The sequence below is a fragment of the Lynx canadensis genome, chromosome D1, assembly GCF_007474595.2.
Source record: "Lynx canadensis isolate LIC74 chromosome D1, mLynCan4.pri.v2, whole genome shotgun sequence".
Classification (NCBI taxonomy): domain Eukaryota; kingdom Metazoa; phylum Chordata; class Mammalia; order Carnivora; family Felidae; genus Lynx; species Lynx canadensis.
Window position 1 is genome coordinate 26,546,637 of NC_044312.2, and position 26,659 is coordinate 26,573,295.

The window sequence follows — 26,659 nt, forward strand, 5'->3', positions numbered from 1 at the left end:
TTCTCCTTATTGAAACTGACCCATCCTGTATTTCTACCACATGTCCTATGATGTAGCTAAGCAAATAAACTAATCTAATAATTGATTAATGGAAGAAATCTACCTCCCTGCTCCTCTCCCTCACCAAATCAAGGTATTCAGCTTTCCAAGTAGCATAAGTAAATTTAGAAACAGTTTCTACAGACATGCTGTGGGCCCTACCATCCACTGAGGTGCATCTTAAACCAGGTAAAAGGGAAGGGTGGGGTTCGACAAGTGGTATGCACTACAGAAAGACAGACAAGGACTCTGCCTTTATTTAGGGTACCGCTCCTCAGAAAAAAATGAGAAGGGACAGGAAGGATTTGCAAAGCTGGTTTTTCTGCACTTCTGGCTAGGAAGACAAGGGAGTATAACAGGCTGGATCTTGAGAGGGACCTCGGTTAAACGTGAAAAGAAAATGGAGGTTTTTAAAAAAATATATTGATCAGTGGGGCACCTGGGTGGCTCAGTCAGTTAAGCATCCAACTCCGGCTTAGGTCATGATCTCACAGTTCATGAGTGCAAGCCCTGCATCAGGCCCTGTGCTGACAGTTTGGAACCTGGAACCTGCTTTGGATTGTGTGTCTCCTTCTCTTTCTGCCCCTTCCCACTTGCACTCTGTCTCTCTCTCTCAAAAATAAATAAACGTTAGAATTTTAAAAAAATATATTGATCAATATAGGGTCTTAAAAAAAAATGAAAAAAAGAAGGGGAAGAAGGCCTTCCAGTTAAGGCAGAATGAATAGGTAGGCAGTTTCTTTCTGCAAAAAAACTAAAAACAAGCCAAAAAATTGTATAAAGCTAGACAATTTGTCAAAACCAGCCATTTCTGGGAACTGGTAATGAACCAAAGTCAGACAACAAATTGAGAAGCTGTTGTGACTTTGTTAAATTAACATTTGCTAAGAAGGGTGCCCGGGTGTCTGATGGTGAGTCTCTGTTCAACAAGATACTACTGAAATAGAGAATTTTATTACTCCCAGGTCCTGGAGAAGGTACAAGTCCTGCCTCAAGGGGCCATACGGGGAGGTCAAGGCAGAGTACACATGGAGACTGTGGCAGGACCTGGTGCACATACCTTTACTGGGACCCACAAATAGAGCCCTTAGGATTCCCAGGCTAAGTCTGGGTTGGTCAATTCAAACAAGAAAGAACAGGGTTTTGGTAAGCCTCACAGGGGTCTTATTTAAGGGCTGCATAAGGGGAAGGCCCTGAGAGGAGAAGGACTGTTTACCACAAGGGCCATTGGGGAACTCATATCTTGAACACGTTTACTTGTGGCCCTGCAGCTGTTATCTAGGGCATGTTTGCCCCTGCAGGCCACCTGGCTACACAAAATGGAGGAGACAGCAATATTATGGAGTAGTTCAGCTAAACTCTCAACAGAAGCTTTTATTTTTGAAAAGCTACTAGATCTTCAAGTAACAACAGTTGGAGACTATGGCCTTGTTGCCTGGGGCTGCTGCCATTAATTCCCTTCACTCAAAGACTTTTAAGTAACTTGGTGCTAACCATGAAAACAAATAGTTTTGCTGCCAGGGGAAACAGACACGGTTCAGAGTAGTGATTGGGAGGTTGAAAATCCTTGGCTCAATGGGTTAAACCTGGGAATGAACAGGGAAAGGGAGTCAGAAAAAATAATTGAAGAATTAATGGCTGGAAACTCCCCAAGTTTGATGAAAAATATTAAACTATAGACCCAAGAAGCTCAGCCAAGATAAAAACAACAACAAAAACAAAACAAAAAACCTACAAAATGAATAACACAAAGACATGTCAGAGTCAAACAGCTGAAAACCAAAGATATCAAGAAACAAAATTTTTTTTTAATTTTTTTAACGTTTATTTATTTTGGGGAGATAAAATAAATATCTGTGCTCTGTCAACACAGAGCCGGATGCGGGGCTCAAACCCAGGAACTGTGAGATCATGACCTGAGCTGAGGTTGGAGTCTTAACCAACTGGGCCACCCAGGCGCCCCAACAAGAAAATTTTGAAAGCAAGAAAAAAAAGTGACTCACTGGGAAATAACAGTATGAGTAATAACTGATTTCTCATCAGTACCATGGGAGGTCAGAAGCCCGTGGAATGATATAATCAAAGTGTTGAAAGAAAAAACTGCCAACTAAGAAGTCTATATCCAACCTAACTAGTCTTCAAAAATGAAGATGAAATAAAGATATTTCCAGAAAAGCAAAACTGAAAGAATTCATTGGTAACAGAACTGCTCTATAAGAAATATTAAAGGATATCCTTCATGCTGGAACTAAATGAGATTAGAGGGTTATTCAAATGCACAGAAAGGAATGAAGAGCACTAGAAATGGTAAATATGTAATTAAATATAAAAGACTATCTGTCTCTATTTCCTGAAAAATATAAGACTATTTAGTGCTCACTTCAGCAGCACACATACTAAAATTAGAATGATACAGCAAAGATTAATGTGGCCCCTCCCTGCACAAGATTGACACACAAATTCGTGAAGTGTTCCATATTTTTTTTGTTGCATTACTATATTGTACACCTAAAACTAATATAATATGTCTGTTAACTATACTGGAATTCAAATTCAAAATTTAATAAAAAAGTAAAAAATAAAAGGCCTATTTAAAGCACTAATTGCAATACTGTTGGCTTATAATATATATCAAATACTTATATTTAATATATTTATTGACTGTTGATATGTATACCAACAATGGCATGATGAAGGGGGTTGGAAATGAAACTATAAATTAACAAAGCTGCTATATTTTACCAGAATTAAGTTAATATTAACCTAAAGTAGACAGTGATGCATACTGTAATTCCTAGAGCAAGCACTAAAAAAGAAAAATAAGGTTTCAAAAACATAGCTTAAAAAAATGAAAAGAAGAATTAGAATAGTACTTTAGGGGCACCTGGGTGGCTCATTCGGTTGACAGTTTGACTTTAGCTCAGGTCACGATTTTGCGGTCTATGAGTTCAAGCCCTGCGTCAGGCTCTGTGCTGACAGCTCAGAGCCTGGAGCCTGCTTCGGATTCTGTGTCTCCCTCTTTCTCTGTCTCTCTCCTACTCGTGCTGTGTCTCTCACCCAAAAATAAATAAACATTAAAAAAAATTATTTATACACAAAAGACAGCAGTAAACAAGGAACAGAGGAACAAAAAAGGTCTGAGAGAACAAGTGGAATTTGAAATTAAAAACACAACATTTACATTAGCACCCCGCAAAAAAGAAATACTTGGGGTACCTGGGTGGCTCAGTTGGTTAAGCATCCGACTTTGGCTCAGGTCATGATCTTGCAGTTTGTGAGTTCAAGCCTGTGTCAGGCTCTGTACTGACAGCTCAGAGCCTGGAGCCTACTTTGATTCTGTGTCTCCCTCTCTCTCTGCCCCTCCCTGCTCATGCTCTGTCTCTCTCTCTCTCTTTCAAAAATAAATAAACATTTAAAAAAAATTTTTTAAAGAAATAAGCATGAAGCTAACAAAATAAGGAGAGGAAAACCATAAAACTCTGATGAATGGAACCAAAGAACTAAATAAATGGAAAGATAATCCATGTTCATAGACAGGAAGACACTATTGTCAAGATGTCAGTTCTTCCCCACTAGATCTATAGATTAAATGCAATTTCAATCAAGATCCCAGAAAGTTATTTCATGGATGTTGACAAATTGATTCTAAAGTTTATACGGAAAGGCCAATGACCCAGAATAGCCAACAAAATACTGAAGAACAAAGTCAAAGGACTCATGTTACCCAATTTCAAGACTTATGTTAAAGCTATAGTAACCAAGAGAATGTGGTATTGGCAAAAAAAAAAAAAAAAAAATAGATAAATGGATCAATGAAATATAGGGCCCAGAAATACACCTTGATCAACTGACCTTTGACAAAAGAATAAAGGCAACACAATGGAGCAGAGATAGTCTGTTCAATAAATGGTGCTAGAACAACTGGATATCCACATGCAAAAAAAATTAATCTAGACACAGACCTTATACCATCACAAAACTTGAAACTTTTGTTTCAACCAAATGCACCATAAATCTAAATGTAAAATGCACAGCTGTAAAATTCCTAGAAGATAATATAAAAGAATACCTAGATGACCTTGTATATGGTGATACCTTGTTAGATTAACAACACCAAAGACATTATCCATGAAAGAAGTACCTGATAAGGTGGACTTCATTAAAATTAAAAACTACTGCTCTGCAAAAGACAAAAATCAAGAAAATCAGAAGACAAGCCACAGACTAGGAGAAAATATTTGCAAAAGGACACATCTGTTAAAGGACTGATATCCAAAATAACTTAAAACTTAAGAAAAAAAATTTAATGGGCCAAACCACCTTGACAGACACTTCACCTAAAACATACAAGTAAGCATATGAAAAAATGCTCCACATCGTAGTATATCATCAGGAAAATGAAAATGATGAGACAGCATAACATACCTCCTGGAATGGCCAGAATCCAGAACACTGACACCAGATGCCGGGGAGGGTGTAAAGTAACAGGAACTCTCATACGCTGCTGGTGAGAATGCAGAATGGTACAGCTGCTTTGGAAGATAGTTTGGCAGTTCCTGCAAAACTATCCATACAATCCAGCAATTCTGCTCTTTGGTGTTTACCCAAAGGAGATAAAAACTTATGTCCACACAAAACCTACACACAGGTGTTTCTAACAGCTTCATTCATAATTCCAGAATCTTGGAAGCAACCAAGATGTCCTTCAGTAGTTGAGTGTATAAATAAACTGCGGTATATCCAGACAATGGAATATTGTTCAGTGCCAGAAAGAAATGAACTATCAAGCCATGAAAAGACCCGGAGGAAACTAAAGTGCCTATTAGCAAGTGAGAGAAGCCAATCTGAAGAGGCTACATACTGTATGATTCCAACATTTGACATTCTGGAAAAAGCAAAACTATGGAGATAATAAAAAGGGGTGGTGTCAGAGGTGGGGGGGGGGAATGAATAGGCAGGGCACAGGGAATTTTTAGGGCAGTAAAAATACTCTGTGTGTTATTTATAATGATGGGTACATGTCATTATAATTTTGTCCAAAGCCATAGAATGCACAACATCAGTAATGAACCCTCCGGCAAACTATGGACTTTGGGTAATTATGATGTGTCAATGTAGACTCATCCTTGGTTTAAAAAAAAAAAAAGCACCATTCTGATGAGTGGTATCAAAAATAGGGGAGACTGTGCACGTGTGCAGGCAAAAGGTGTAGGGAAAATCTCTGTACATTACTCTCAATTTTGTTGTTGTTTAGAGCTCTAAAAAAATAGTCTTTTTGAAAAAACATAAAAGAGACATAAAAAACAAGTAGCAAAATGTAACCACGTTAATAATTACAATGAATATGAATAGATTAAGGAAGCCTGTTTTGATTATTTAAAAATGCAGAGATTGTCAGCCATGCAAATTCTCAAAGAATCTACCTTTTGTTCATATTTTGGGGAATAACTAGAGGCATATTAATGGAAATAAACCAGGACAGAAGAATAAATGGCATCCAAGAAACAGGGGGGTAAAAAACAGGAAAAGGCAAAGGGAATTTAAAAGATAGTGCCAAATGCTCCAGGATGATAGACAACCAGTCCAGTTTTGGGGACAGAGGATAAAAGGTCCTGGAAGAAAGGTCTCTAGGAATAAAATAGAACTGACAAGTTTTCTGATGTTTGAATATCTAGACATTAATTTGGAGGACATTTGGCAGATCTGTTAGCTCTTTTGGGGAAAAACACAGTGATTAGGTATATGGGAAAGTAAACAAATGAAAAACAAGGCAAATATTAATTCCAGAATAAAATAACAATGGTGAAAATACAACCCATAATATGCTACTTGGATGAGCATGTATTCGTTCCACAAATATTTGAGTGCTTACCAAGTCAGGGCCTGCTGTAAGCACTGGGCTAATGGCAACAACAAAACAGATCAAATCCCTCCTTTCAGGGAGTGTACATTCTAGTGGATAGAGCTGGATGCTAAAAAGAAAATCAATATGCAATATCAGATAGTGATCCATGCCTTAAAGAAAATTTAGACGTACACCAGATAGCATTTGTTAGGTAATGATTAGCTGTAAATAATAAACATACAATGAATTCTTAAAAAAAAAAAAAAGAGGGAAGAGGAGGAGGAAGAGGACGAGGATGAGGAGGAAGTGGAGGAGAAGAAGAAGGAGGAGAGAGAGAAGGAAAAGTAGGAGGAGAAGCAGTAGTATACCTGGATTGGAAAGTGGGACATGCCTGCTACTTTTCACAAAGTAGTCAGGGAATAAAGTAACATTTGAACAGATACCTGAAGAAAATGAAGGAAAGACCTGTTGGCTCTCTGTGGGGAACCACTAGAAAGAACAGACAGCCCAGGCCCAGAAGCAGGAGGGGGTCTGTACTTGGAAATGGAAGGCAATGGAAGGGACCCTGTGTTGCACGCTGAAGGGGTAGGAGAGAGGTCAAAGAGATAGCTCAGGATCATGTAGGATTTATCAGCTCTGGTAAGGACTTTGGATCTACAGAGCCATAATAATGAAACTAATGATTTAAGCAAATGAACACAATGTAACTACTGTGAACATGACTGGTTGAAGAGGAGGGAGAGGTTATAAGAGAGCTCCAGGAAGTTGGTGGATAACGCCTGACAACGATATAATAACAAATGGCAGCATGCACAAATGAATGAGAATTGTGGAAGTAAGTACCAGAAGAAACAGTGGGAAGGGTTTAAAGTGGTTTCACTAGTGGGTGAGGAGGGATGGGACATGGGGCTGCTGCTTTTCATTTTAAGAATTTTAAATGCAATTTGATTTTTTTTTTAACTATAAAGTTTTTTTAAAACTTGTGAAAGTTCTTGGTGAAGGGTGGAGACCTCAGCTGTAAATGTATCAGATGTGAAATAGCCCTAACCATGTACCACTGATAGAGGGGTAGATGTCCCTGATGGCCAGGGCTGGAATAGCATGTGCAGACCATCTTTATGTTCCTAGCAGATATGTTCTAATCACCATCACCTGCTGTTTTTCTCCCACTTTACACATTCTTTAGGTCACCACCCAGGTCCCCCAGGATTAGAATCATTTTCCTTCTGAATCAGTTCTAGCTAACACTTATCTTTTGTTGTTGTTTTGTTTTTTATTATTATTTTCTTTATTTTCAAGTTACTTAACAGACAGTGTACTCTTGGCTTCAGGAGTAGAACCCAGTGATTCATCTCTTACATGCAACATCCAGTGCTCAACCTGAAAAGTTCCCTCCTTAATGCTAATAACCCATTTAACCCACCCCCGGCACTCCCCCCATCAACCCTCAGTTTGTTCTCTGTATTAAAGTCCTTTATGGTTTGCCTCCCTCTCTGTTTTTATCTTATTTTCCTTCCCTTCCCCTATGTTCATCTGTTAAGTTTCTCAAATTCCACATATGAGTGAAATCATATGATATTTGTCTTCCTCCGATTGACTTATTTCACTTAGCATAATACCCTCCAGCTCCATCCACATTGTTGCAAATGGCAAGGTTTCATTCTTTTTCATCAGTGAGTAGTATTCCATTGTATATATGTATATTTACATAACATCTTCTTAAGCCATTCATCAGTTGATGGACAGTGGGCTCTTTCCATAATTTGGCTATTGTTGATAGCATTGCTATAAACATTGGGGTGCATGTGCCCCTTTGAATCAGCATTTTTGTATCCTTTGGATAAATTCCTAGTAGTGCAATTGCTGGGCCATAGGGTAGTTTTACTGTTAATTTTTTGAGGAATCTCCACACTGGTGGTTGCACCAGTTTACATTCTCACCAACAGAGCAATAGGGTTCCCCTTTCTCAACATCCTCGCCAACATCTGTTGTTAATTTTAGCCATTCTGACCGGTGTGAGATGTATTTCATTTGTGGTTTTGATTTGCATTTCCCTGATGATGAACAATGAGCATATTTTCATGTGTCTGTTTGCCATCTGGATGCCTTCTTTGAAAAGTGTCTATTCATGTCTTCTGCCCATTTTTTCACTGGATTATTTGTTTCTTGGATGTTGAGTTTGGTAAGTTCTTAAATAAATGTTTATTTATTTTGAGACACAGATATAGATAGAGAGAGTGAGCAGGGGAGGGGCAGAGAGAGGGAGAGAGAGAATCCCAAGCAGGCTCCAAGCTGTCAGTGCAGAGACCAATGCAGGGCTCAACCCCATGAACCATGAGACGATAACCTGAGCCAAAATCAAAAGTCATACGCTTAACTGACTGAGCTGCCCGGGCGCCCCAAATTTGTGAATTCCATTATAGATTTGGGATACTAACCTTTTATCTAATATGGCATTTGCAAATATCTTCTCCCATTCCATTGGTTGCCTTTTAGTTTCACTGATATTCTTTGCTGTGCAGAAGCTTTTTTTTTTATTTTTTTAATGTTTATTTATTTTTGAGAGACATAGCATGAGTTGGGGAGGGACAGAGAGAGAGGGAGACCCAGAACCCGAAGCAGGCTCCAGGCGCCCAGCTGTCAGCACAGAGCCTGATGCAGGGCTCAAACCCACAAACCATGAGATCATGACCTGAGCCAAAGTTGGACACTTAACCAACTAAGCCACCCAGATGCCCCCAGAAGCTTTTTATCTTGATGAGGTCCCAATAGTTCATTTTTGCTTTTATTTTCCTTGTCTCTGGAGACATGTCAAGTAAGAAGTTGCTACAGCCAAGGTCAAAGAGGTTGCTGCCTGTTTTCTTCTCTAGGGTTTTGATGGTTTCCTGTCTCACATTTATGTCTTTCATCCATGTTGAATTTATTTTTGTGTATGGTGTAAGAAAGTGGTCCAGTTTCATTCTTCTGCATGTTACTGTCCAGTTCTCCTAGCACCATTTGCTGAAGAGACTGTCTTTTATCCATTGGATACTTTTTCCTGCTTTGTCGACATTAGTTGACCATATATTGTGGGTCCATTTCTGGGTTCTCTATTCTATTCCATTGATCGATGTGTCTGTTTTTCTGCCAATACCATAACTGTCTTGATGATTACAGGTTTGTAATACAGGTTATAGTCTGGGATTGTGATGCCTCCAGCTTTGGTTTTCTTTTTTAATATTACTTCAGATATTTGGGATCTTTTCTGGTTCCATACAAATTTTAGAATTGTTCTAGTTCTGTGGAGAATGCTGGTGCTATTTTGATAGGGATTGCATTGCATGTATAGATTGCTTTGGGTAATATCGACATTTTGACAATATTTGTTCTTGAAATCCATGAGCATGGAATGTTTATCCATTTCTTTGTGTCTTCTTCAATTTCTTTCATAAGCTTTCTATAGTTTTCAGTGTACAGATCTTTAACCTCTTTGGTTAGGTTTATTCCTAGATGTCTTATGGGTTTGGGTGCAATTGTAAATGGGATCTATTCCTTGATATCTTTTTCTGTTGTTTCATTGTTGGTGTGTAAAAATGCAACTGATTTCTGTACATTGACTTTATATCCTGTGACTTTGCTGAATTCATGCATCAGCTCTAGCAGTTTTTTAGTGGAGTCTTTCAGGTTTTCCATGTAGAGTATCATGTCATCTATGAAGAGTGAAAGTTTGACTTCTTCTTTGCCAATTTGGCTGCCTTTTTTAATTTCGTTTTGTTGTCTGGTTGTTGAAGCTAGGACTTCCAACACAATGTTGAACAACAGTGGGGAGAGTGGACATCCCTGTCGTGTTCCTGATCTCAGGGGGAAAGCTCTCAGTTTTTCTTAATTGAGTATGATATTAGCTGTGGGCCTTTCAAATATGGCTTTTATGATGTTAGGGTATGTTCCTTCTATCCCGACTCACTTGAGGGCTTTTATTAAGGATGCTGTATTTTGTCAAATGCTTTTTCTGTATCTATTGATAGGATCATATGGTTCTTATTTTTTAAATATTTTAATGCTTATTTTTGAGAGAGAGAGAGAGGGAAAGACAGAGAGAGAAACAGAAAGAGAAGAAGCAGGGGAAGGCTAGAAATAGGGAGACAGAATATCTGAAGATCAGAAACAGACTCCATGCAGTGAGTGCAGAGCCCAACATGGAGCTCAAACTCATGAACCATGAAATCATGACCTGAGCTGAAATCAAGAGTCAGCCACTTAACTGAGCCACCCAGGCACCCCCAGGATCATATGGTTCTTATCCTTTCTTCTATTAATGTTGCATATCATGTTGATTGATTTGCAAATACTGAACCAGCCCTGCATCCCAGAAATGAATCTCACTTGATCATGGTGAATAATTCTTTTATTGTACTGTTGAATTTGATTCAACAGTGTTTTTTGTTGAGAATTTTTGCCTCCAGATTCATCAGGGATATTGGCCTCCAATTCTCCTTTTTAGTAGGGTCTTTATCTGGTTTTGGAATCAAGGAAATACTGGCTTCATAGAATGAGTCTGGAAGCTTTCCTTCCATTTCTATTTTTTGGAACAGTTTGAGCAGAATAGGTATTAACTCTGCTTTGAATGTCTGGTAGAATTCCCCCTGGGAAGCCATCTGACCCAGGACTCTTATTTATTGGGAGATTTTTGATAACTGATTCAATTTCTTCCCTGGTTATGGGTCTGTTCAAATTTTTATTTCTTTCGACTTGAGTTTTGGTAGTGTGTATCTAGGAATTTGTCCATTTCTTCCTGATTGTCCAATTTGGCATAAAATTTTTCATAGTATTCTCTAATAATTGTTTGTATTTCTGTGGTGTTGTGATCTCTCCTCTTCCTTTTTTTTTTATCTATTTGGGTCCTCTCTCTTTAGTTTTTGAGAAATCTGGGTGTAGGTTTATCAATTTTGCTTATTCTTTCAAAAAACCAGCTCTTAGATTCATTTATCTGTTCTACTCTTTGTTTGTTTTGGATTCTATGTCATTTATTTATGATGTAATCTTTACAGTTTCCCTTCTTCTACTGGTTTTGGGTTTATTTGCTGCTGAATTTTGGGGTCCTTTAGGTGTGAGGTTAGATTGTGTATTTGGGATCTTTCTTGTTTCTTGAGATAGGCCTGAGCTGCAATGTATTTTCCTCTTAGGACTGCCTTTGCTGCATTTCAAAGGGTTTGGACTGTCGTGTTTTCATTTTCATTTGCATCCATGTATTTTTTAATTTCTTCTTTAATTTCCTGATTAACCCATTTATTCTTTAGTAGAATGTTCTTTAACCTCCATGTATTTGGGATATTTCCAAATTTTTCCTTGTGGTTGATTTCAAGTTACATAGCGTTGTGATCTGAAAATATGCATGGTATGATCTCAATCTTTGTGTACTTGGGCTGTTTTGTGACCAGTATGTGATCTATTTGGAGAATGTTCCATGTCCACTCAAGAATATGTATTCTGCTGCTTTAGGATGAAAAGTTTTGAATATATCTGTTAAGTCCATCTGGTCCAATGTGTTATTCAGAACCATTGCTTCCTTATTGATTTTCTACCTAATCTGTCCATTGTTGTAAGTGTAAGTATAATTACATTATCAGTAAGTTTGCTTATGTTTGTGATTAATTGATTTATATATTTGGGTTCTTTCATGTTGGGGCATATTTATGATTGTTAGCTCTTCTTGATGGATAGACGCTTTAATGATATAATGCCCTTCTTTATCTCTTGTTATTGTCTTGGTTTTAAAATCTAGTTTGTCTGATGTAAGTATGGCTACTATGGCTTTCTTTTGACGTCCATTAGCATGATAGGTGGTTCTCCATCCCCTTACTTTCAACCTGCAGGTGTCCTGAGGTCTAAAATGAGTCTCTTGTAGGCAGCATATAGATGGATCTTGTTTGTTTATCCATTCTGATACCCTATGTCTTTTGATTGAGGCATTTAGTCCATTTACTTTCAGAGTGATTATTGAAAGATATGAATTTAGTGCCATTGTGTTATCTGTAGGTTTTGTGTTTGTGGTGATGTTTCTGATCTTTTGTAGTCTTTGCTGCTTTCCATTCAGAGAGTCCCCTTACGATCTCTTGCAGGGCTGGTTTAGTGGTCATGAATTGCTTTAGTTTTTGTCTTAATCTCTCCTTCTATTCTGAATGACAGCCTTGCTGGATAAAGGATTCTTGGCTGCATATTTTTCCTATTCAGCATATTGAATATTTCCTGCCACTCCTTTCTGGCCTGCCAAGTTTCAGTGGAAAGATATACTATTACCCTTACAGGTTAAGGACCATTTGTCCCTAGCTGCTTTCAGAATTCTCTTTGTATTTTGCCAGTTTCACTATGATACGTTGTGGTGTTGATCTGTTTTTGTTGATTTTGAAGGGAGTACTTTGTGTCTCTTGGACTTGAATGCCTGCTTCCTTTCCCAGATTAGGGAAGTTCTCAGCTATAATTTGTTCAAATAAACCTTCTGCCACTTTCTCTTGCTCTTCCTCTTCTGGAACTTCTATGACACAGATATGGTTTCATTTCATGTAATCACTTAGTTCTCTAATTTCCCCCCTTTTGATCCAGTAATTTCCTTTCCCTCTTTTTTTCACTTCATCATTTCCCATAATTTTATCTTCTATTTCACCTATTCTCTGTTCTGCTTCTTCCATCCTTGCTGTCACTGTGTCTAGTTTATTTTGCACCTCAATTATAGTACTTTCAACGTGACTGTTCTCAGGTCTTTGATCTCTGCAGCAAGAGTTTCTCTGCTGTCTCCTATACTTTTTTCAAGGCCAGCTATTAGTCTTATGACTGTTAATCTAAATTCTTGTTCAGATATATTGTTTATATCTGTCTTGAGAGCAATTCTCTGTGATCTTTCCCAGAATTTTCTTTTGGGGAGGATTCTTCCATTTTGTCATCTTGGCTAAGTTTCTGGCTTTTGTGTATTTTAAAAGCTTGAGATAGGCCTGAGCTGCAATGTATTTTTATCTGTATTTAGCTGCAATGTATTTTTTGCACCTGAGAGTACTATTTTAAAAAGGGATCATACCCTATCCAGGACCTGACACTTCAGGAAGTGTTTTTGGTGCATGCACTCTGTTGTCGTGTATTTGGCTGCTCTATTCCACTGGACAGTCCTCTGCAGAGTTCCTCCCTGCTTGTAGTGGTGGAATGTTTGGACCTTCAGCCAGATGTGCTTTGTCTGTTTAACCCTGGAAAAAAGAAAACGAGGAGGGGGCGGGGGGGGGGGGAGCCTGATCCCACAGAAAGAGAAAATTGAGAGAAAAGACCAGAGAAAACCGTAAAGCTAAGTTCAGAGAAAGAGAAAGGAAAAAAAGCAGGTCCCCCCTCCACTGGGGGCTCTGCTGCTCTCTGAAGCCCCACTGTGTTGGTGATAGGGAAAAAATGGGAACACCCCAATTTCTCCTCCCCAGATCGAGTGTCTCAAACCACACTGTTCATGCAGCCCTCCGAGAGTAGCTGGGGGGTCAGCTTGCCCTGCTCCAGTCTCTCACGCCTCCTAGGCACTCAGCCGGGATTCAAAACCCCATGTCTTAAGGGGCCCTGCACTTTGCAGACCCTGTTCTGGTGTGGTGCCACCCTGCCCTGCTGATAAAAAAGATCTTTGGCTGGTACCTACAGGAACTCTTGTCCTTGGGGAGGCAATAAACCCTCTTCCCACAATACTCAAGGAAGGGGGCTGTTCTCTTCCAGTGTACCCCTGAGATCGTTACACTGCGCTATGCATTCTGGGCTGGCTCCCTCCTCCCCAGGAGCACAGCCATGTTTCCAGCTCCATTTGGAGAAAGGAGAAAGTGAGGCATTTTTGTACCTTTGAGTTTCAGCTCGAGGCTAGATCCTGCCAAGCTGTCTCCCTCCAACTGAGGAGATCTTTCTGCCACTCCGCAGATTGAATTCCTGGGTGTTTCAAGTGATCTGACCTCAATACTGTTGTGTTTGAGGGTTGAGGAAAATCCTGGTCCCCCTACTTCTCTGCCATCTTAAACCAATACTTACCATTTTAATCGTATAGTCTGCATGACTGTAAATGGGATAAATATAAATCATGACTGCTATCTTTTTTGGAATAAGGTGGTGTTTATATAATTTTTTTTTTTTTACTAAAGTGTATTTATTTTTGAGAGAGGGAGGAAAGAGAGAGAGAGAGAGAAAATATATGGGTGGGGGAGGGGCAGAGAGAGAGGAGACAAGAGAATCCCAAGCAGGCTCTTAGTTCTCAGCACAGAGCCTGACTTGGGGCTCAAACTCACAAACCATGAGAACATAACCTGAGCCAAAGTCAAGAGTTGGGGCACTTAGTCAACTGAATGTCCCTATATAATCATTTTTACTTTTACCAAATTTGAATCATATAGGCCATATTCCCTTATATTAGAAGGCTGCATCAAATCTCTAGATTTTTTTTGTTTTTGTTTTACATTTATTTATTTTTGAGAGACACAGCAGGAGCAGGAGAGGGGCAGAGAGGGAGGGAGACACAGAACCTGAAGCAGTCTCCAGGCTCTGAGCTATGAGATCATGAGAACATGATCTGAGCCAAAGTTGGGCGCTTAACCAACTGAGCCACCCAGGTGCCCCTCAAATCTCTAAATCTTCAAATTATTTTCAAATTAGGTGGAAAATGATATTATACCTTCATTAGTCATCTGGAATTACAGTATTTATCAATTTGTATCATTTTGTGAATTGCATATTCATGTCTTTTGCCCATTTTCTTATTTGCAAAAGACTAACACAATAGCCATTTACCGTAACTATTACAAATGTCTTCCTGATTTAATGTTTTTGATATGCAAAAAATACTTATGTAGATGAATTTTCTTTAATTCTCTCCACATTTAGGCAAGCTTTTGCACCCTGCGATCAGTAAATATTTGCCTACCCTCCTCCCCACCCCCAGCCAGCCCCCTTTTACCCATGTTTTTAAAAAAGCCTTAGAGCCAGGAGTATTCTCTTGCGCACTCACTCAGCAGACAGGACTTTGATGACATAACATGAAGGCTTATTTTATGAGAATGAGTGGATCCTTCTTAACATGGCTTATGATCTGGAATCCTCAATCACATACTGTGTTTCCTGCCAAAATATACATTTATGTTTTCTTCATTCAGTTACCTAACAGCTGTCCCCTATTTTCTTAGGTGTCCAAGAACACTGATGGCAAACTTTAAGGGCCATGCTCTCCCAGGGAGTTTTTTCTTGATAGTTGGACTGTGGTGGTCAGTGAAGTATCCCCTGATATACTTCCACCAAAAGGGGAAAAGCAGCCAACTGACTCATTACCATCAGCGCCTTGAGATCATTGAAGCCGCAATCCGAACTTTGTTTTCAGTCATTGGTAAGAAGGGGCTTATCTGGTCCAGGGGTCTCCCCATCACATGCAGAACTTGAACCCATTTTCTGGTCCCTGTGAAATGGATGTTTCCACCAGCAGATAATAAACAGGGATATTCAGTTGGCCAGTAAATATTTTATAGTATCTGTTGTGCACTGAGCTTTGTAATGTTAACAGTTAATAGCACCTTACATCGTAGCACACCATGAAACACTGCCAAATAAACTACATTCTTTGCCCTAGAAGGACACAGGTATAAGATGTAGGAACAGAAGATATACTTTATGAGAAAGGTAAAACACAAATAAAAATAGAAAACAGAACAAATTAGAGTGAGCTCATGTACATGAATTATAAGAAAGTACTAAATGGAGTTTAGCTTTAGAAAAAAACCATCTTTTTTCCAATTGTCCACTAGAATCTCAAGAGTAGTTACCACCCACTTCCTTGGCATATCCTCCAACCCCAAATCTCAAGCAATTACAAAGACGGGAACTTGATGTTGGACGGCTAATAAGAGAGGCAGTGGAAGAGACCCCCCAAAAAAGCCAACAGAGGGCTGTCTGAAAGGGATTTTCCCTTACTGTGTCCCATTCCAACAAAATTTCACGTCCTTCCACCGTGACTGGTCATCCATTCCACTCCACTAATGGCCACATGAAAAAGGGCCAGCAGTGCCAATAGTAGAAAGTGTTCTTCCTCAGGATCCACTCTGAGTAACGTGAGTAATGAGGGATCTTATTCTGCACTTGCATTTTGCCACGAATCACTTTGGCTGTCTCTCAGAAGGAACAGAAGCAACACCAGCAGCTTCTCTTGGAGGGAGCAAAGGTGCTTAGCTTGGTTTGCCTGGTCTAGCTGAATTTTCCCATTCACCATCCAGGCATCTCATCTTTCTGGAGTTGAGAAGTGACAGGAACTATATGGCTTAAATGCTAAGGACAGCATCAACTCTGCCTAGAAAATAGAGCCAGAAAAATATTTGGCCTCTTTGCTGGGTGAAAATTAATAGTCACTCAACGTCTCCTGAGCTCCTACCATGTGCAGGAACTCACTGCTCCAGGTTTTAAGGCTACAAGGGGGAACCAAACAGTCCCTGCTGCCACAGGACTTCCATTCTAGTGTCAGTGGGCCTCCCTTCTCCCAGCTTGTTTACACCAATTCCTTGATCCTTCATGCATAAATTCAGGAAGGGGCTGGGTTTAAAACAAAACAAAGTTTGGAGAACAGGGTTCAGAATGTGGCCGTGGAGAATTATTCGAGGCCCCAGGAACGTTATGGCACCAGGCATAAAGGCCAATCTTTTGCTTTCCTAAACAAAAGACAGAGAAGGGACAAGAACTGAGAGCTACCCCATCTCAAAGGCTTACGTCTCCTGACACCGCAGTGAAGGGACCCTCACCTGCTTCTCCCAGTGTTTAGGGCACAGAGACTGAAAGCTAGAGGAAGGTGCTCACTCTGTGCTCAGGAAAACCATGCACTTAAAGTCAGCCCTCACAGACACACCTGGCAGCTGCTTCTCCCCCTTAGGCGTGCACAGGTACCTTTATCACCAGCGTGTCTCTGCTCAGATTCCATTATTTGCCACCTACTTGTTCCTTTCCGCGACTTCTTTCACTGCTCACTGAGCCCCGAGATGAACATACCAGCCACATCCTCACATAAGTGATGATGCCTTGCCTTCATCTCAGCCACTGGACAAATATCCTGGGGACCTGTGTGGCTGTTTCTATTGCTTCCTTGCTCTGCACCCCCACCCCCAAAGAAACAACAAAGGCAAGAGGTCTACACAGGCTCCTCAGCAAATGCCTTCTTTTATACTCAAGTAGCTGCATCTGAGAGAGCAAAGTAGGCTTTCACCCGCATCTCGCATCTCGACTTCATTCATGACTTGGGGGCATTTGTTTCCCATCTGCCCCGGAGCTACACTTCCCTCCTTAATTTCCACTCTCACTTCCCTGCAGGGATCCTGGCAGAGCAGTTTGTTCCAGATGGGCCCTACTTCCACCTGTACCATGAAAACCAATGGGTGAAGTTGATGAACTGGCAGCACAGCACCATGTATCTGTTCTTTGCAGTCTCAGGAATCGTGGACATGCTCACCTATCTCGTCACCCACGTTCCCCTGGGGGTGGACAGATTGGTTATGGCTATGGCAGTATTCACTGAAGGTAACTTAGGGGTAGGGATGGAAAAAAATAACAAAGTAAGAGACAGACAAATTGCGTTTGTAACAGACCAGAATATAAAGACCAGAAGTACTGCAAAGATAATAACTTTCCCCAGAAAATCCAAATCTCTGAATTTCAAAAACCTGAATGGGACTTGGTCCTGTGCTCTGGATGATACAGGTGACATATCCCATAAAACAGCACATGAAAACCTGAGGCTCTTAGCTGGTCTCTGGCTCTCTGCACACAGCCTCTCCCTGCTCCCTCCCCCATCACACTCATGTACCTGAGTGCACATGCACACTGAAACACGTAAGAACTCTCCAAAACATGGATGGATGCTACCAATGCCAGAGAACTCCCTCTGTCCGGGGGAAGAGACACTGCACTCCACCCCCCACCCAGGAGTGTTCTTGCCTGGACTCCACTGCAAACCTCAGGAGACCCACCCAGAAGCTAGGACAGATCTCCCAATATAACTCATATTAACCAGAGTAATGAGAAGGCACTTTGTAATCCAACAACCTCACTTCTGTACCCCAGGAAGAGACGAAGAAAGGTTGAATCGGGGCAAAACTGAATTTCAAGTACACCTACACAATTTGTCACCAATCAGCAACATTTTTCACCTACACATCCTGTATTGAAGCTACCACGGATTAAGAGATTTTAAGACACATCCTTTGCAACTTATATCCACTTCATACAGAAAATAAATCTAATCTGCGTCTGTTGCCCCACGTCACATAAACTGACTTTGTAACTGCTGAAAAATCTCGCTTTGAGATAGGTGTAAGAGGGCATTCTAGCAATGGAGTAGAAACCAGCAAATCTCTGATGGCTGAAATGGCTTTGTGCAGGTTTTCTCTTCTACTACCACGTCCATAACCGACCACCCTTGGACCAGCACATCCACTCACTCCTACTGTGTGCACTGTTTGGAGGGACTTTCAGCATCTTCTTAGAGGTGATCCTCCGGGACAACATTGTGCTGCAACTTTTCCGAACCACTCTTGTTATTCTTCAGGGCACCTGGTTCTGGCAGGTAATTTTTCAAAACAGTGCGCTTCACATTGTGTGGATTCAGGGAGCCCCACTGAGTTTGTCCAAGAGAAGTCATGTAGGGGCAGCACTGACATGCCATGTGAATGGGTTGAGATGGCCACTGGTCTCCCCGTGTCCGCCCCATGACTTAATTTTACCCATTAATACCTTGCTCACGGATCGACAAGCAGAATCCACGGAGCATACAGAGCGAGCATATTAAGAAATTCCCCATCTTCCCTCCCCAGTGGAGGTGCTGACCCCATTCACAGGGCTCCACATGCAGTACTTTCAGGGGTCATTTCTATGGTTTGTTACAAGCTCCACTTGCTAAACTGCTGACTTGCAATGTGGGCCCTGAAATTTCATTTTAATAAGCCCATACTAAAACCAGAATTGACTCAGGTCAGTTCTCCTATGCAAAAAGGCCTTTTCTATGCTAATGGAGGTATGAGAAATAGGAGGTAATGGGAATGCATGGAAACTTGGGCAGCACGGGAAGGACGTAAGCTTGTGCCTCTCAGAACCAACTAAGGCCGACTTCTCTGTACTACCCACCAGATCGGGTTTGTGCTGTTCCCACCGTTTGGAGCACCCGAATGGGACCAGAAAGATGAAGCAAACATCATGTTCATCACCATGTGTTTCTGCTGGCACTACATGGCTGCCCTCTGCATTGTGGCCATCAACTACTCTCTCGTTTACTGGTAAGCCCAAAGGAAGACAACTTTTGTCTAGCTTTTTTCTCCTAACCCCTTGTCCCCAAAATCTACTGCACTGCATTTTTATTTCCAGTGGCCCACATTTCATAACTAACCAGTGCTAACTTCCACCACTTCATGAGTGCCAAATACTTGCCAAGTTCTGTGCAAGGTAGTCTATACCTGCAAATGGGCGAGACATTGAAAGGCTGAAGGGCTTTCTGGTCGTAGTAACCTCACAGACTCAGGTTTCAAAGGCAGTTCTGACAGATTGGAAGGCTGTTGGGTGAAAGGAAAACCTCTGAATTAGGCATCGGTACTGGACCGCAGACCCTTGTTCCTGGATCTGCCCCACCTCCTCCCCAGAGATGTGACAATCAGACACGATGCCATGACAGCAAGTACCCTTTTGAGGGCTATTCAGAGGTTACTGGGATAGCTGATCATTCCTGTGCACTCACTCTCCCAGGCACTGTGGGAAGCACAAGTCTATTACACCACTGCACCCTCATTGTTTTATGAAGTATACACGGTAACATTTTACAGATGGGGAAACCAAGGCTTGAAAGACTAACTTGATCAAGGTCACCCTATGAGTCAATGGCAGACCGTCTTGAACTGCAGAGCAAGCAACTTTTAGGATATGCTATTAGTTCTGTCATTGTAGCTGCCCCTCTAGTTTCTGATTTACCTACCCAAAGCAGATATACATCACATACACAGTTCCACGCAGACCAAACTGAAGAGAAGGTCACAGTTTCCTTTAGTTCTACTGCCTGGTCGGTGAAACATACACTGGGAGGCAGTGTTTAGGGAGACCTAGGTTTAGTCTGTTATGACATTAACTATTAAACATTATTAATCATGAGTCCCTTTATCTACCAGTGAACACTGCCTAAGAAGTGAGATATGCAGACAACCACAGCATCTGGTGGACTTACAAAGAAAATGCGCTAAGAACCAGTAGATACTTTAACATCCTTGGTTGAGAGAATAAGGGAATTCGGGGGGCTAATTTCATGGTTTCTTATTGTTGCTCTATTATAGCCATTTGACTCGGTTAAAGAGGTGCGGAGGAGAAATCATTGGGATTCAGAAGCTGAAGTCAGATCACACTTACCAGACGGCCCTCCTGACTGGCTCAGATGAAGAGTGAGGAGGCTACCCGTCATCAGTGCGGGGTGGACATGTCCCTTTGAGCACAAACAGCTAGAGTGTGCAAAGGTGTAGCTTGTCTCCTCCATTTCAATGCTTCCTTTGGTCTGCTCTTACAGTTCTATGTATTCGCACTTTCTCATTTAATTGGCTAAAGTTTGTGTTGCTGTGGTATCCTTCATAAAGAAAACTGACGCAAGCCTTTATTTTTGTCTCAGTATGAAGAGAAATCAAAGACTCTGAAAGTTTGAGAACAGGAAGTGGCCACGGGATGAGTCTGGGATAGGAATCCAGCAGAACATCCTGCTTTTGATAACTTCTCTCTTTTTCAAATTTCAAGAAATCAGGTACTTTCTTATCAGAAAGTAAATACACGAGACTGACTTTATTTTAAAGATACAATTCTACCACATACTTCTTAAAGTAAAATAGTTCACAAACTTTGGTACTTTAAATGTTACTAAACATTTCCTAATTTACCATTAATATTCCAGAGTACTGTAATATCACTGATAAGTCACGACGTTGGGCCAAACGTATTTTTTTGTTTTGTTTTGTTTTGTTAATCAGAAAGCTAGTCAGTGGCCCAGCTGAGAGCTGGAACGCAAATGTTCTGGCTCCTCAAAAGAACTCTAATAAGAAGACACTAACAGGAAGTGTGTATAATGAGGTAGAAAAATGGCAGGTTGCCGAAGACCTTGAATTTCAATACAGCTGAAAGCAAAGCGTAAGAATCGTGCAAAAGATGTGACTCTTGAACTAGTAATATAAAGTCCTGACAGTCTAATCTTGGTTCTGGATCTGGTTTTTTCTTTTTTTTAAAAAACTTCCTTCAACAAATATTTATTAAACATCTACTTTGCGCCAGCACTGAAATGGTTGAAAGGATTAAGGAGATCCCTGTCCAGCAAGGAATTCAGTCTAATGGCGAAGATATGAAAGTGTTTACATACAGGGTGACTGGTGCCCTAAGGGGTAAGTACAACTACAAGGGAGGGGAGAAGATGGGGAGTTTGCCCTGTAGGAAAAAAAAAAGCACGTTCCAGGCACAGAGAATAGGATGCACAAAGGCCACAAAATCACAAAGGAACATAGAGAGTTGGTAAAGTTCTACAAACGGATAAAAGTGGCCTAGGCCAACTCTGAAAGGTCTTCCAGACCAAGTACCGTTGGTTTGCACAACACTTTCCACACTCTGAAATGCACTGTATCCCACCTGATTCACACAACCATCTGTAATGGAAGCCACGTTAGGTTCTTCAGAGAAGTTGATTAGCCAAAGGTCACACAGCTACCAAGCTGGGAAGCCAGCCTTCAGGACTCAGAAGCCGGCTTCCTTCCTGCTACTTCCCACAAATGCGGTAGAGATCTTTTACACAAGGCACCGGGTGCTCTCTGGAAGAAATGCTGTACTTAAGTGAAAGCTGACCTCCCACGGTTAGCCAGCCTTTCAATGCTGAAGTCACACGTCAGAGGTTAAGAATGAGCTACTTGAAAATATAGTTAATGAGAAGAGAACCTGTGGTCCCCTTTCAGGGTCTACTTTCATTGGCCTGCTAACTAGGAAACCAAACTTTCATTCAACAAGTACTGAAGGATCTATTATGAGCAATTAATTTAAAACGTATTCTTTCTTTAGAGACTGGAGGTGGGTATAAGGAACCTATTCCCAGTTTTACTTTCATAGTAAAGATCTCTATTTTAGGTTTGAAGGGTGGGGGAAGTGCACCACACTCTAAGGAAATGCAGTATTTTCTCCAGAGCAAGCAGTTGAGGTGTGAAGACCAGATATACAATATTGAAACTTACTGTAAAATCCCTTTCACAGCAGCAGTTTGGGGTACCTTCATGGAATTGGTCAACCCTGGAGAAAAACATTCTTAGATGCGTTTACAATACAAACCCATCACAAACAATGCTATTCACTGAATCCGGTCTTAGACATGTGGTCTGACCACTTTTACCAACCTCTGAACCTCAGCGTCAGAGGCTCAGTGGCTGCCATGAGTTCTTCTGGACTTACTCCCCCCCCAAAACAGCCACCATCGCTACCACATCTCTACAAGACCCCTGTGGTCTGTATGCACAGAACCACATTGCACAGCATGAAAATGCTGGTGACGTCACTTCAACAACTCCAGCTGGGGCTTGCCATTCCTCAGTACTCCACTGACAGGCTGGGCAGTACCAAATCGTACTTACCAGGGAGTCAGTCCTACACTAACATCCTGAAACATCCCTGTTCCCCAAGCATGCAGACAAATGTCTGCAGGCACTCAGAGACAGGCACAGCCAGGTGACTTCAGTAAAGAAAAGTCAGTGAAGGGCTGGGGCTGAATGCCAGAGCTACCTTCATGAAATCCTTTGTTAAGTAAATTCGGAAGGGGTTTGTTTTAACCAACAATAAATACCTGAGACAGGATCCCTCAAATTTCTACCGTTTTCTCATTCAGACACTGTCACGTGGACTCTTCATGTGAAATGTGCCTCTAGGAAGCAATGATGTGCAAATATCAAAGTACTGGAGAACACAGACATGCTCTCCTCCACTCGGCTAAAAGGCCATTTTTCTCCTTCACGGCAGTCCCTACCTCTCCCCCCTTCCCAGTGGGACATCTGTGCTGGCCCCCCACTACTAGCAAAAGCTCAGTCACCTCTCCGCCAATTCGCCTCAGCTCTCTGTACCTTGGGCTTACCACCCTAGCTCCAACTGTCCCCACAGCTCAGCATGACATACAGCCATCCTCCCCTAGGAAGGCAAAAGAAAGGATACTTAAAATCAGAAGACTGGATTTATGTCTTTTTCTCTTTAACCTCAACTCAGACTCACCACTTCTCCCAGAGATGAGAAGTTAGAAGATGGGTGATGATGTCTATTTACAGAACTGCTTTAAAAATCAAATGCAAGGTCTCAAAAGCCACAAGCCACCCTGACCTTCTCTGCAATCTTCCTGATCACTCAGCTTCCACCTTGCAACCCCTCTAAACTACACCATTGGGACCTTCTGCCCCTCAACTCCACTTCCTCACCAGACCCCATAAAAGATCATCACTGAACTTCCAGATTAAAGACACATCTTTAATAATCTGGAAACGAGAGAGAGAGGCCCTGACACTGCAGAACAGCCTTGCCATCCAACCCCTGCTCCCATACAAAAGAGGCATATATTGTTAACAACCAGTGCTTTACTTACTTACTACATTTAAAAATACCGTTCTGAGCTCTGCCACAGCTTGACGGAGGCTGAGAAATGAGAGGCAGCCAGGATTAAAGGACTTGTAAACCCCGACTGACCTCTCCTGTGACTGTGCTGCTTCATCCGCCCAGTGGGCACACCCACTCACTCTCTCCTCTTGCCGCCTCTACTCTGGAGCAGAAGCCTGCAAAGTTTTACTTAACGGGCCTGAGGACATAAGAGACATTTTAGGCCTGAGGAGCATCTGGACTCTATGGCAACTACTCAGTTCTGCCTCCTGACTGCAAGCAGCCAAGGATAATACATAAGCAAATGGCCATGGGCTGTGTTCCAATAAGACTTTATTTACAAAAACGGGTAGCCAGCCCCAGGGCTGTGGTTTGCAGACTCTTGCCCTGGAGCAAAGCAAAACATATAATCTCTGAACTGCAATAAAGTCTATGCCGCAAGAGCAGCATGTCTGCTGGCACTTGCCTATCCTGTCCACAGGCTCTGGACTTCTGTGTGAACAGGCCTGACAAGGAGGACAAAGTCAGCAGATGAAGATACGGACCACAGTCAAGATCCTGATACCTCATCTTTATGACGTAGTGCCAAACTAATCCCATTTCAGGGAACCCACGCTATCTCACTTATCTCGCTCCCTTGGTTTCTTACCCAGCTGACAGCCTCCCCATTGCCATGCAGCTCTCAAGTCAGCCACCAACTCACTGAGAATCCTGCTATTCTCCCATTCTGGTCAAGAGAATAATCAGTTCGGGGCAGTGGGGAGTGGGGGCTTTATAAAGCCCAGGTTTCCACTGGATAAAGACATACAACAGGTTCTTTAAAAAAATAAGTTACGTAAAAATTTCTGGACATAAAATTCCTATCCAGACCACTAGTCACAGAGAAGACCAGAAGCTAAAAAAAAATACAATCCACATCGAGAACGAGGCTTACTGACAGTCTGCACGCTCTGCAGCTGTAAGCCTTCCCCCGGTGTCTGGCTCTCAGGAGAGAACCATGGCTCGTGTGGCACAACTATGACTTCATCCCCAAACAGAGGAACTTCTCCTGGATCGGAGCGGAACAGCCCTTGGAGCCTGGAGGGGACTTTTCTCAGCATGCTCCACTGTGGAGTGTGGTGGCAGAATCCACGCCACTGTTGCCATCATCCCACTGCTGGCCTTCCCTTCAACAGACAAGCTGAGAAGGACGACACAACCTCCCTGCTCCCCTCCTTTAAGCCAGAAGGGCAGCCTGGGTGTGTGCTTTCACGGACGTCATCTTTCTCTCTCTGAATCACTGCTGTTCAGGTGCCTGTTTAGGAGATGGAGCTGTGGTCACAACAACAGTGGAGACTGCTTTGGAGGAACCAGAAGCTGTTCCCTGTTGAAGATGGGATGCAGGGACAGTCTGGATGCGCACCTGTTTGCAAAGAGAGACGGTCTGGTCAACAGGCTGCAAACGAGCTCCTCAGCTGAGAGCAAACAGCAAGAGAAAAAGAGGCCTGGTAGAGCCCACCGTTTGCCTGGAACCTTACCTGTGTGGCCTGGCCTTGCTGCTGAAGCTGCTGCAACTGCTGGGCAGTGAGGAAACTAACCGGCTTGTTGCCGGCAATGAGCTTAGTCCCCGCTGGCATGGTGGTCAGGATGATATTGCGGCCCAACCCGCCGAGGCTGTGAATGGAAAGCACCAGTGAAGCATAATGACAGGCAGGGTGCTCTCTCTGGCCCAGAATGAGGCCGCATGTTTAAGGAAAACAGGAAGGTCAGCAGCACAGTGAAAATTCCTGCATTCTAGACTGAAAAGGAAACCAGCTGGTGAGACCACCTTTCTCCTAGCTTCTATGCTTCCCATGAAAAAAGAGCAAGCCCAAAGGCCCCCAGGGCTCTGGATACAATGACCCCGACATCCATATCTCGATCAGCAGAAATAATGGACAGGACCCCAGGAAGGTGTGTGTTTCAGACAAGAAACTCTCCCCCAAAACAGCCACCTTCCAACCATCAGACTGATTTCATCATGCCCCTTATCCTGGTTTAAGTCAAGACCAAAGGAAGGCCAGCTTCCCAAGTAAGATCTCCTGCTCAGAACACCACAGCACGGGGCTCAAATGTGAAAGCGAGGCCTTCCCGAACACCCACACTGGAAACTGCCATCTGAGCCATGTCACCAGCCCTCCCCATTCCAGAATGTTCTGTCGTCCCCTTCCTTGCTTTTCCTCCACAGTACACACCACCACCCCATAGGGTATTTTACTCTATAATTTCTCTCCTCACCCTACAAGGTAAGCTTGAAGATAGCACAGCTTTTTGTCTGTTTTAATCGCTTCTCTGTGTCCCTGGCACCTGATACTAGGTGTTCAATAAATACTGTTGGTGAGCACAACAAAGGAGAAATACTCAAGAAGAGCCCCAGGAAAACTAGCTGCCTCTCCACTATGTGGCAAGGAGCCACCTGGAAGCCCCACCTGCCCATCACTACAGCACTTACTTGGCTCCAAGGTTGCCTTTGATGATGGGGGCCGTGACCACACTTTTGCCCTTCATAGGCTGGCTAATAACAGAGAGAGGAACTGTGATCCGCGTAGGCAGCTTCCCCTAAAGAGAAAATGAAATCAGGTTTACAGGCTAGATAAGGAAACCCCCAAGTGTCACGTACAGGGCCATAGAACTGAGGAGTGAGCACTCAGATACTCTCTTTTCCTGTATGCTGCAGGGTCCCGATATTTCTGAGGTGTGGGCCCAGGCTGCCCTCATAAAACTGCCAATAGGCTGTAGTTAAGAGCTCACGTACTGTATTTAGGTAGTCTCTGATCTGTGTAACAGTTCTTCGTTCACACTACCTACAAGAGCAACAACCATATAAAACTGCTGCCAGCAGGATAAATAGGTGCACTAAATCACTAAGGAAAGCGTGTGTTCACTTGAGCACAGTAAGAGTCTGAGCTCCTTCGAGGCCAGGCTCCTCATCATCCGTGTGCCTCCCGATACCTGGCACACAGTACTGAAGGAAGTGTGATGAAGGACACAGGCACTCAGGAGTTAACAGAGTGCATAACTACTGCTTCACTGGGGCGCAGGCTCACTGGTAGGGAGCAGACAGCAGGGCACGCTAGATTAGCAACAGGTCACATTTTCCAGGTGCTTTCCGTCTCTCCCAGAGAT

General features: G+C 42.2%; 2 protein-coding genes and 1 non-coding gene across 9 annotated transcripts in view; 2 read left to right on the forward strand and 1 right to left on the reverse strand.

Annotated features, from left to right (window-relative positions):
- The window catches only part of TMEM45B (transmembrane protein 45B), a 39,284-nt gene extending 18,182 nt beyond the window's left edge, over positions 1–21,102 (forward strand). The window contains exons 2-6 of the mRNA XM_030331301.2: positions 15,046–15,242; positions 17,204–17,410; positions 18,271–18,455; positions 19,016–19,161; positions 20,203–21,102. Coding sequence (XP_030187161.1) covers positions 15,062–15,242; positions 17,204–17,410; positions 18,271–18,455; positions 19,016–19,161; positions 20,203–20,311 — 828 coding nt within the window. The 5' untranslated portion in view covers positions 15,046–15,061 and the 3' untranslated portion in view covers positions 20,312–21,102. The remainder of the gene's footprint in view (positions 1–15,045; positions 15,243–17,203; positions 17,411–18,270; positions 18,456–19,015; positions 19,162–20,202) is intronic.
- Positions 2,412–2,522, forward strand: LOC115526592. Its single transcript, XR_003972652.1, has one exon. It is a non-coding gene; the product is annotated as a U6 spliceosomal RNA (small nuclear RNA).
- NFRKB (nuclear factor related to kappaB binding protein) overlaps positions 16,314–26,659 on the reverse strand; it is a 47,119-nt gene continuing 36,773 nt past the window's right edge. For 2 of the 7 annotated variants that reach the window (XM_030331299.1, XM_030331298.1), the window contains exons 25-27: positions 25,986–26,092; positions 25,033–25,168; positions 20,847–24,917 (exon numbers count right to left, since the gene is read on the reverse strand). In XM_030331299.1, the coding sequence (XP_030187159.1) occupies positions 24,792–24,917; positions 25,033–25,168; positions 25,986–26,092 (369 nt within the window). In that variant the 3' untranslated portion in view covers positions 20,847–24,791. Of the gene's footprint in view, positions 19,435–20,275; positions 24,918–25,032; positions 25,169–25,985; positions 26,093–26,659 lie in introns of those variants that run through there. The other 5 variants (XR_003972198.1, XR_003972197.1, XR_003972196.1 and 2 more) reach the window with 5 other exon arrangements.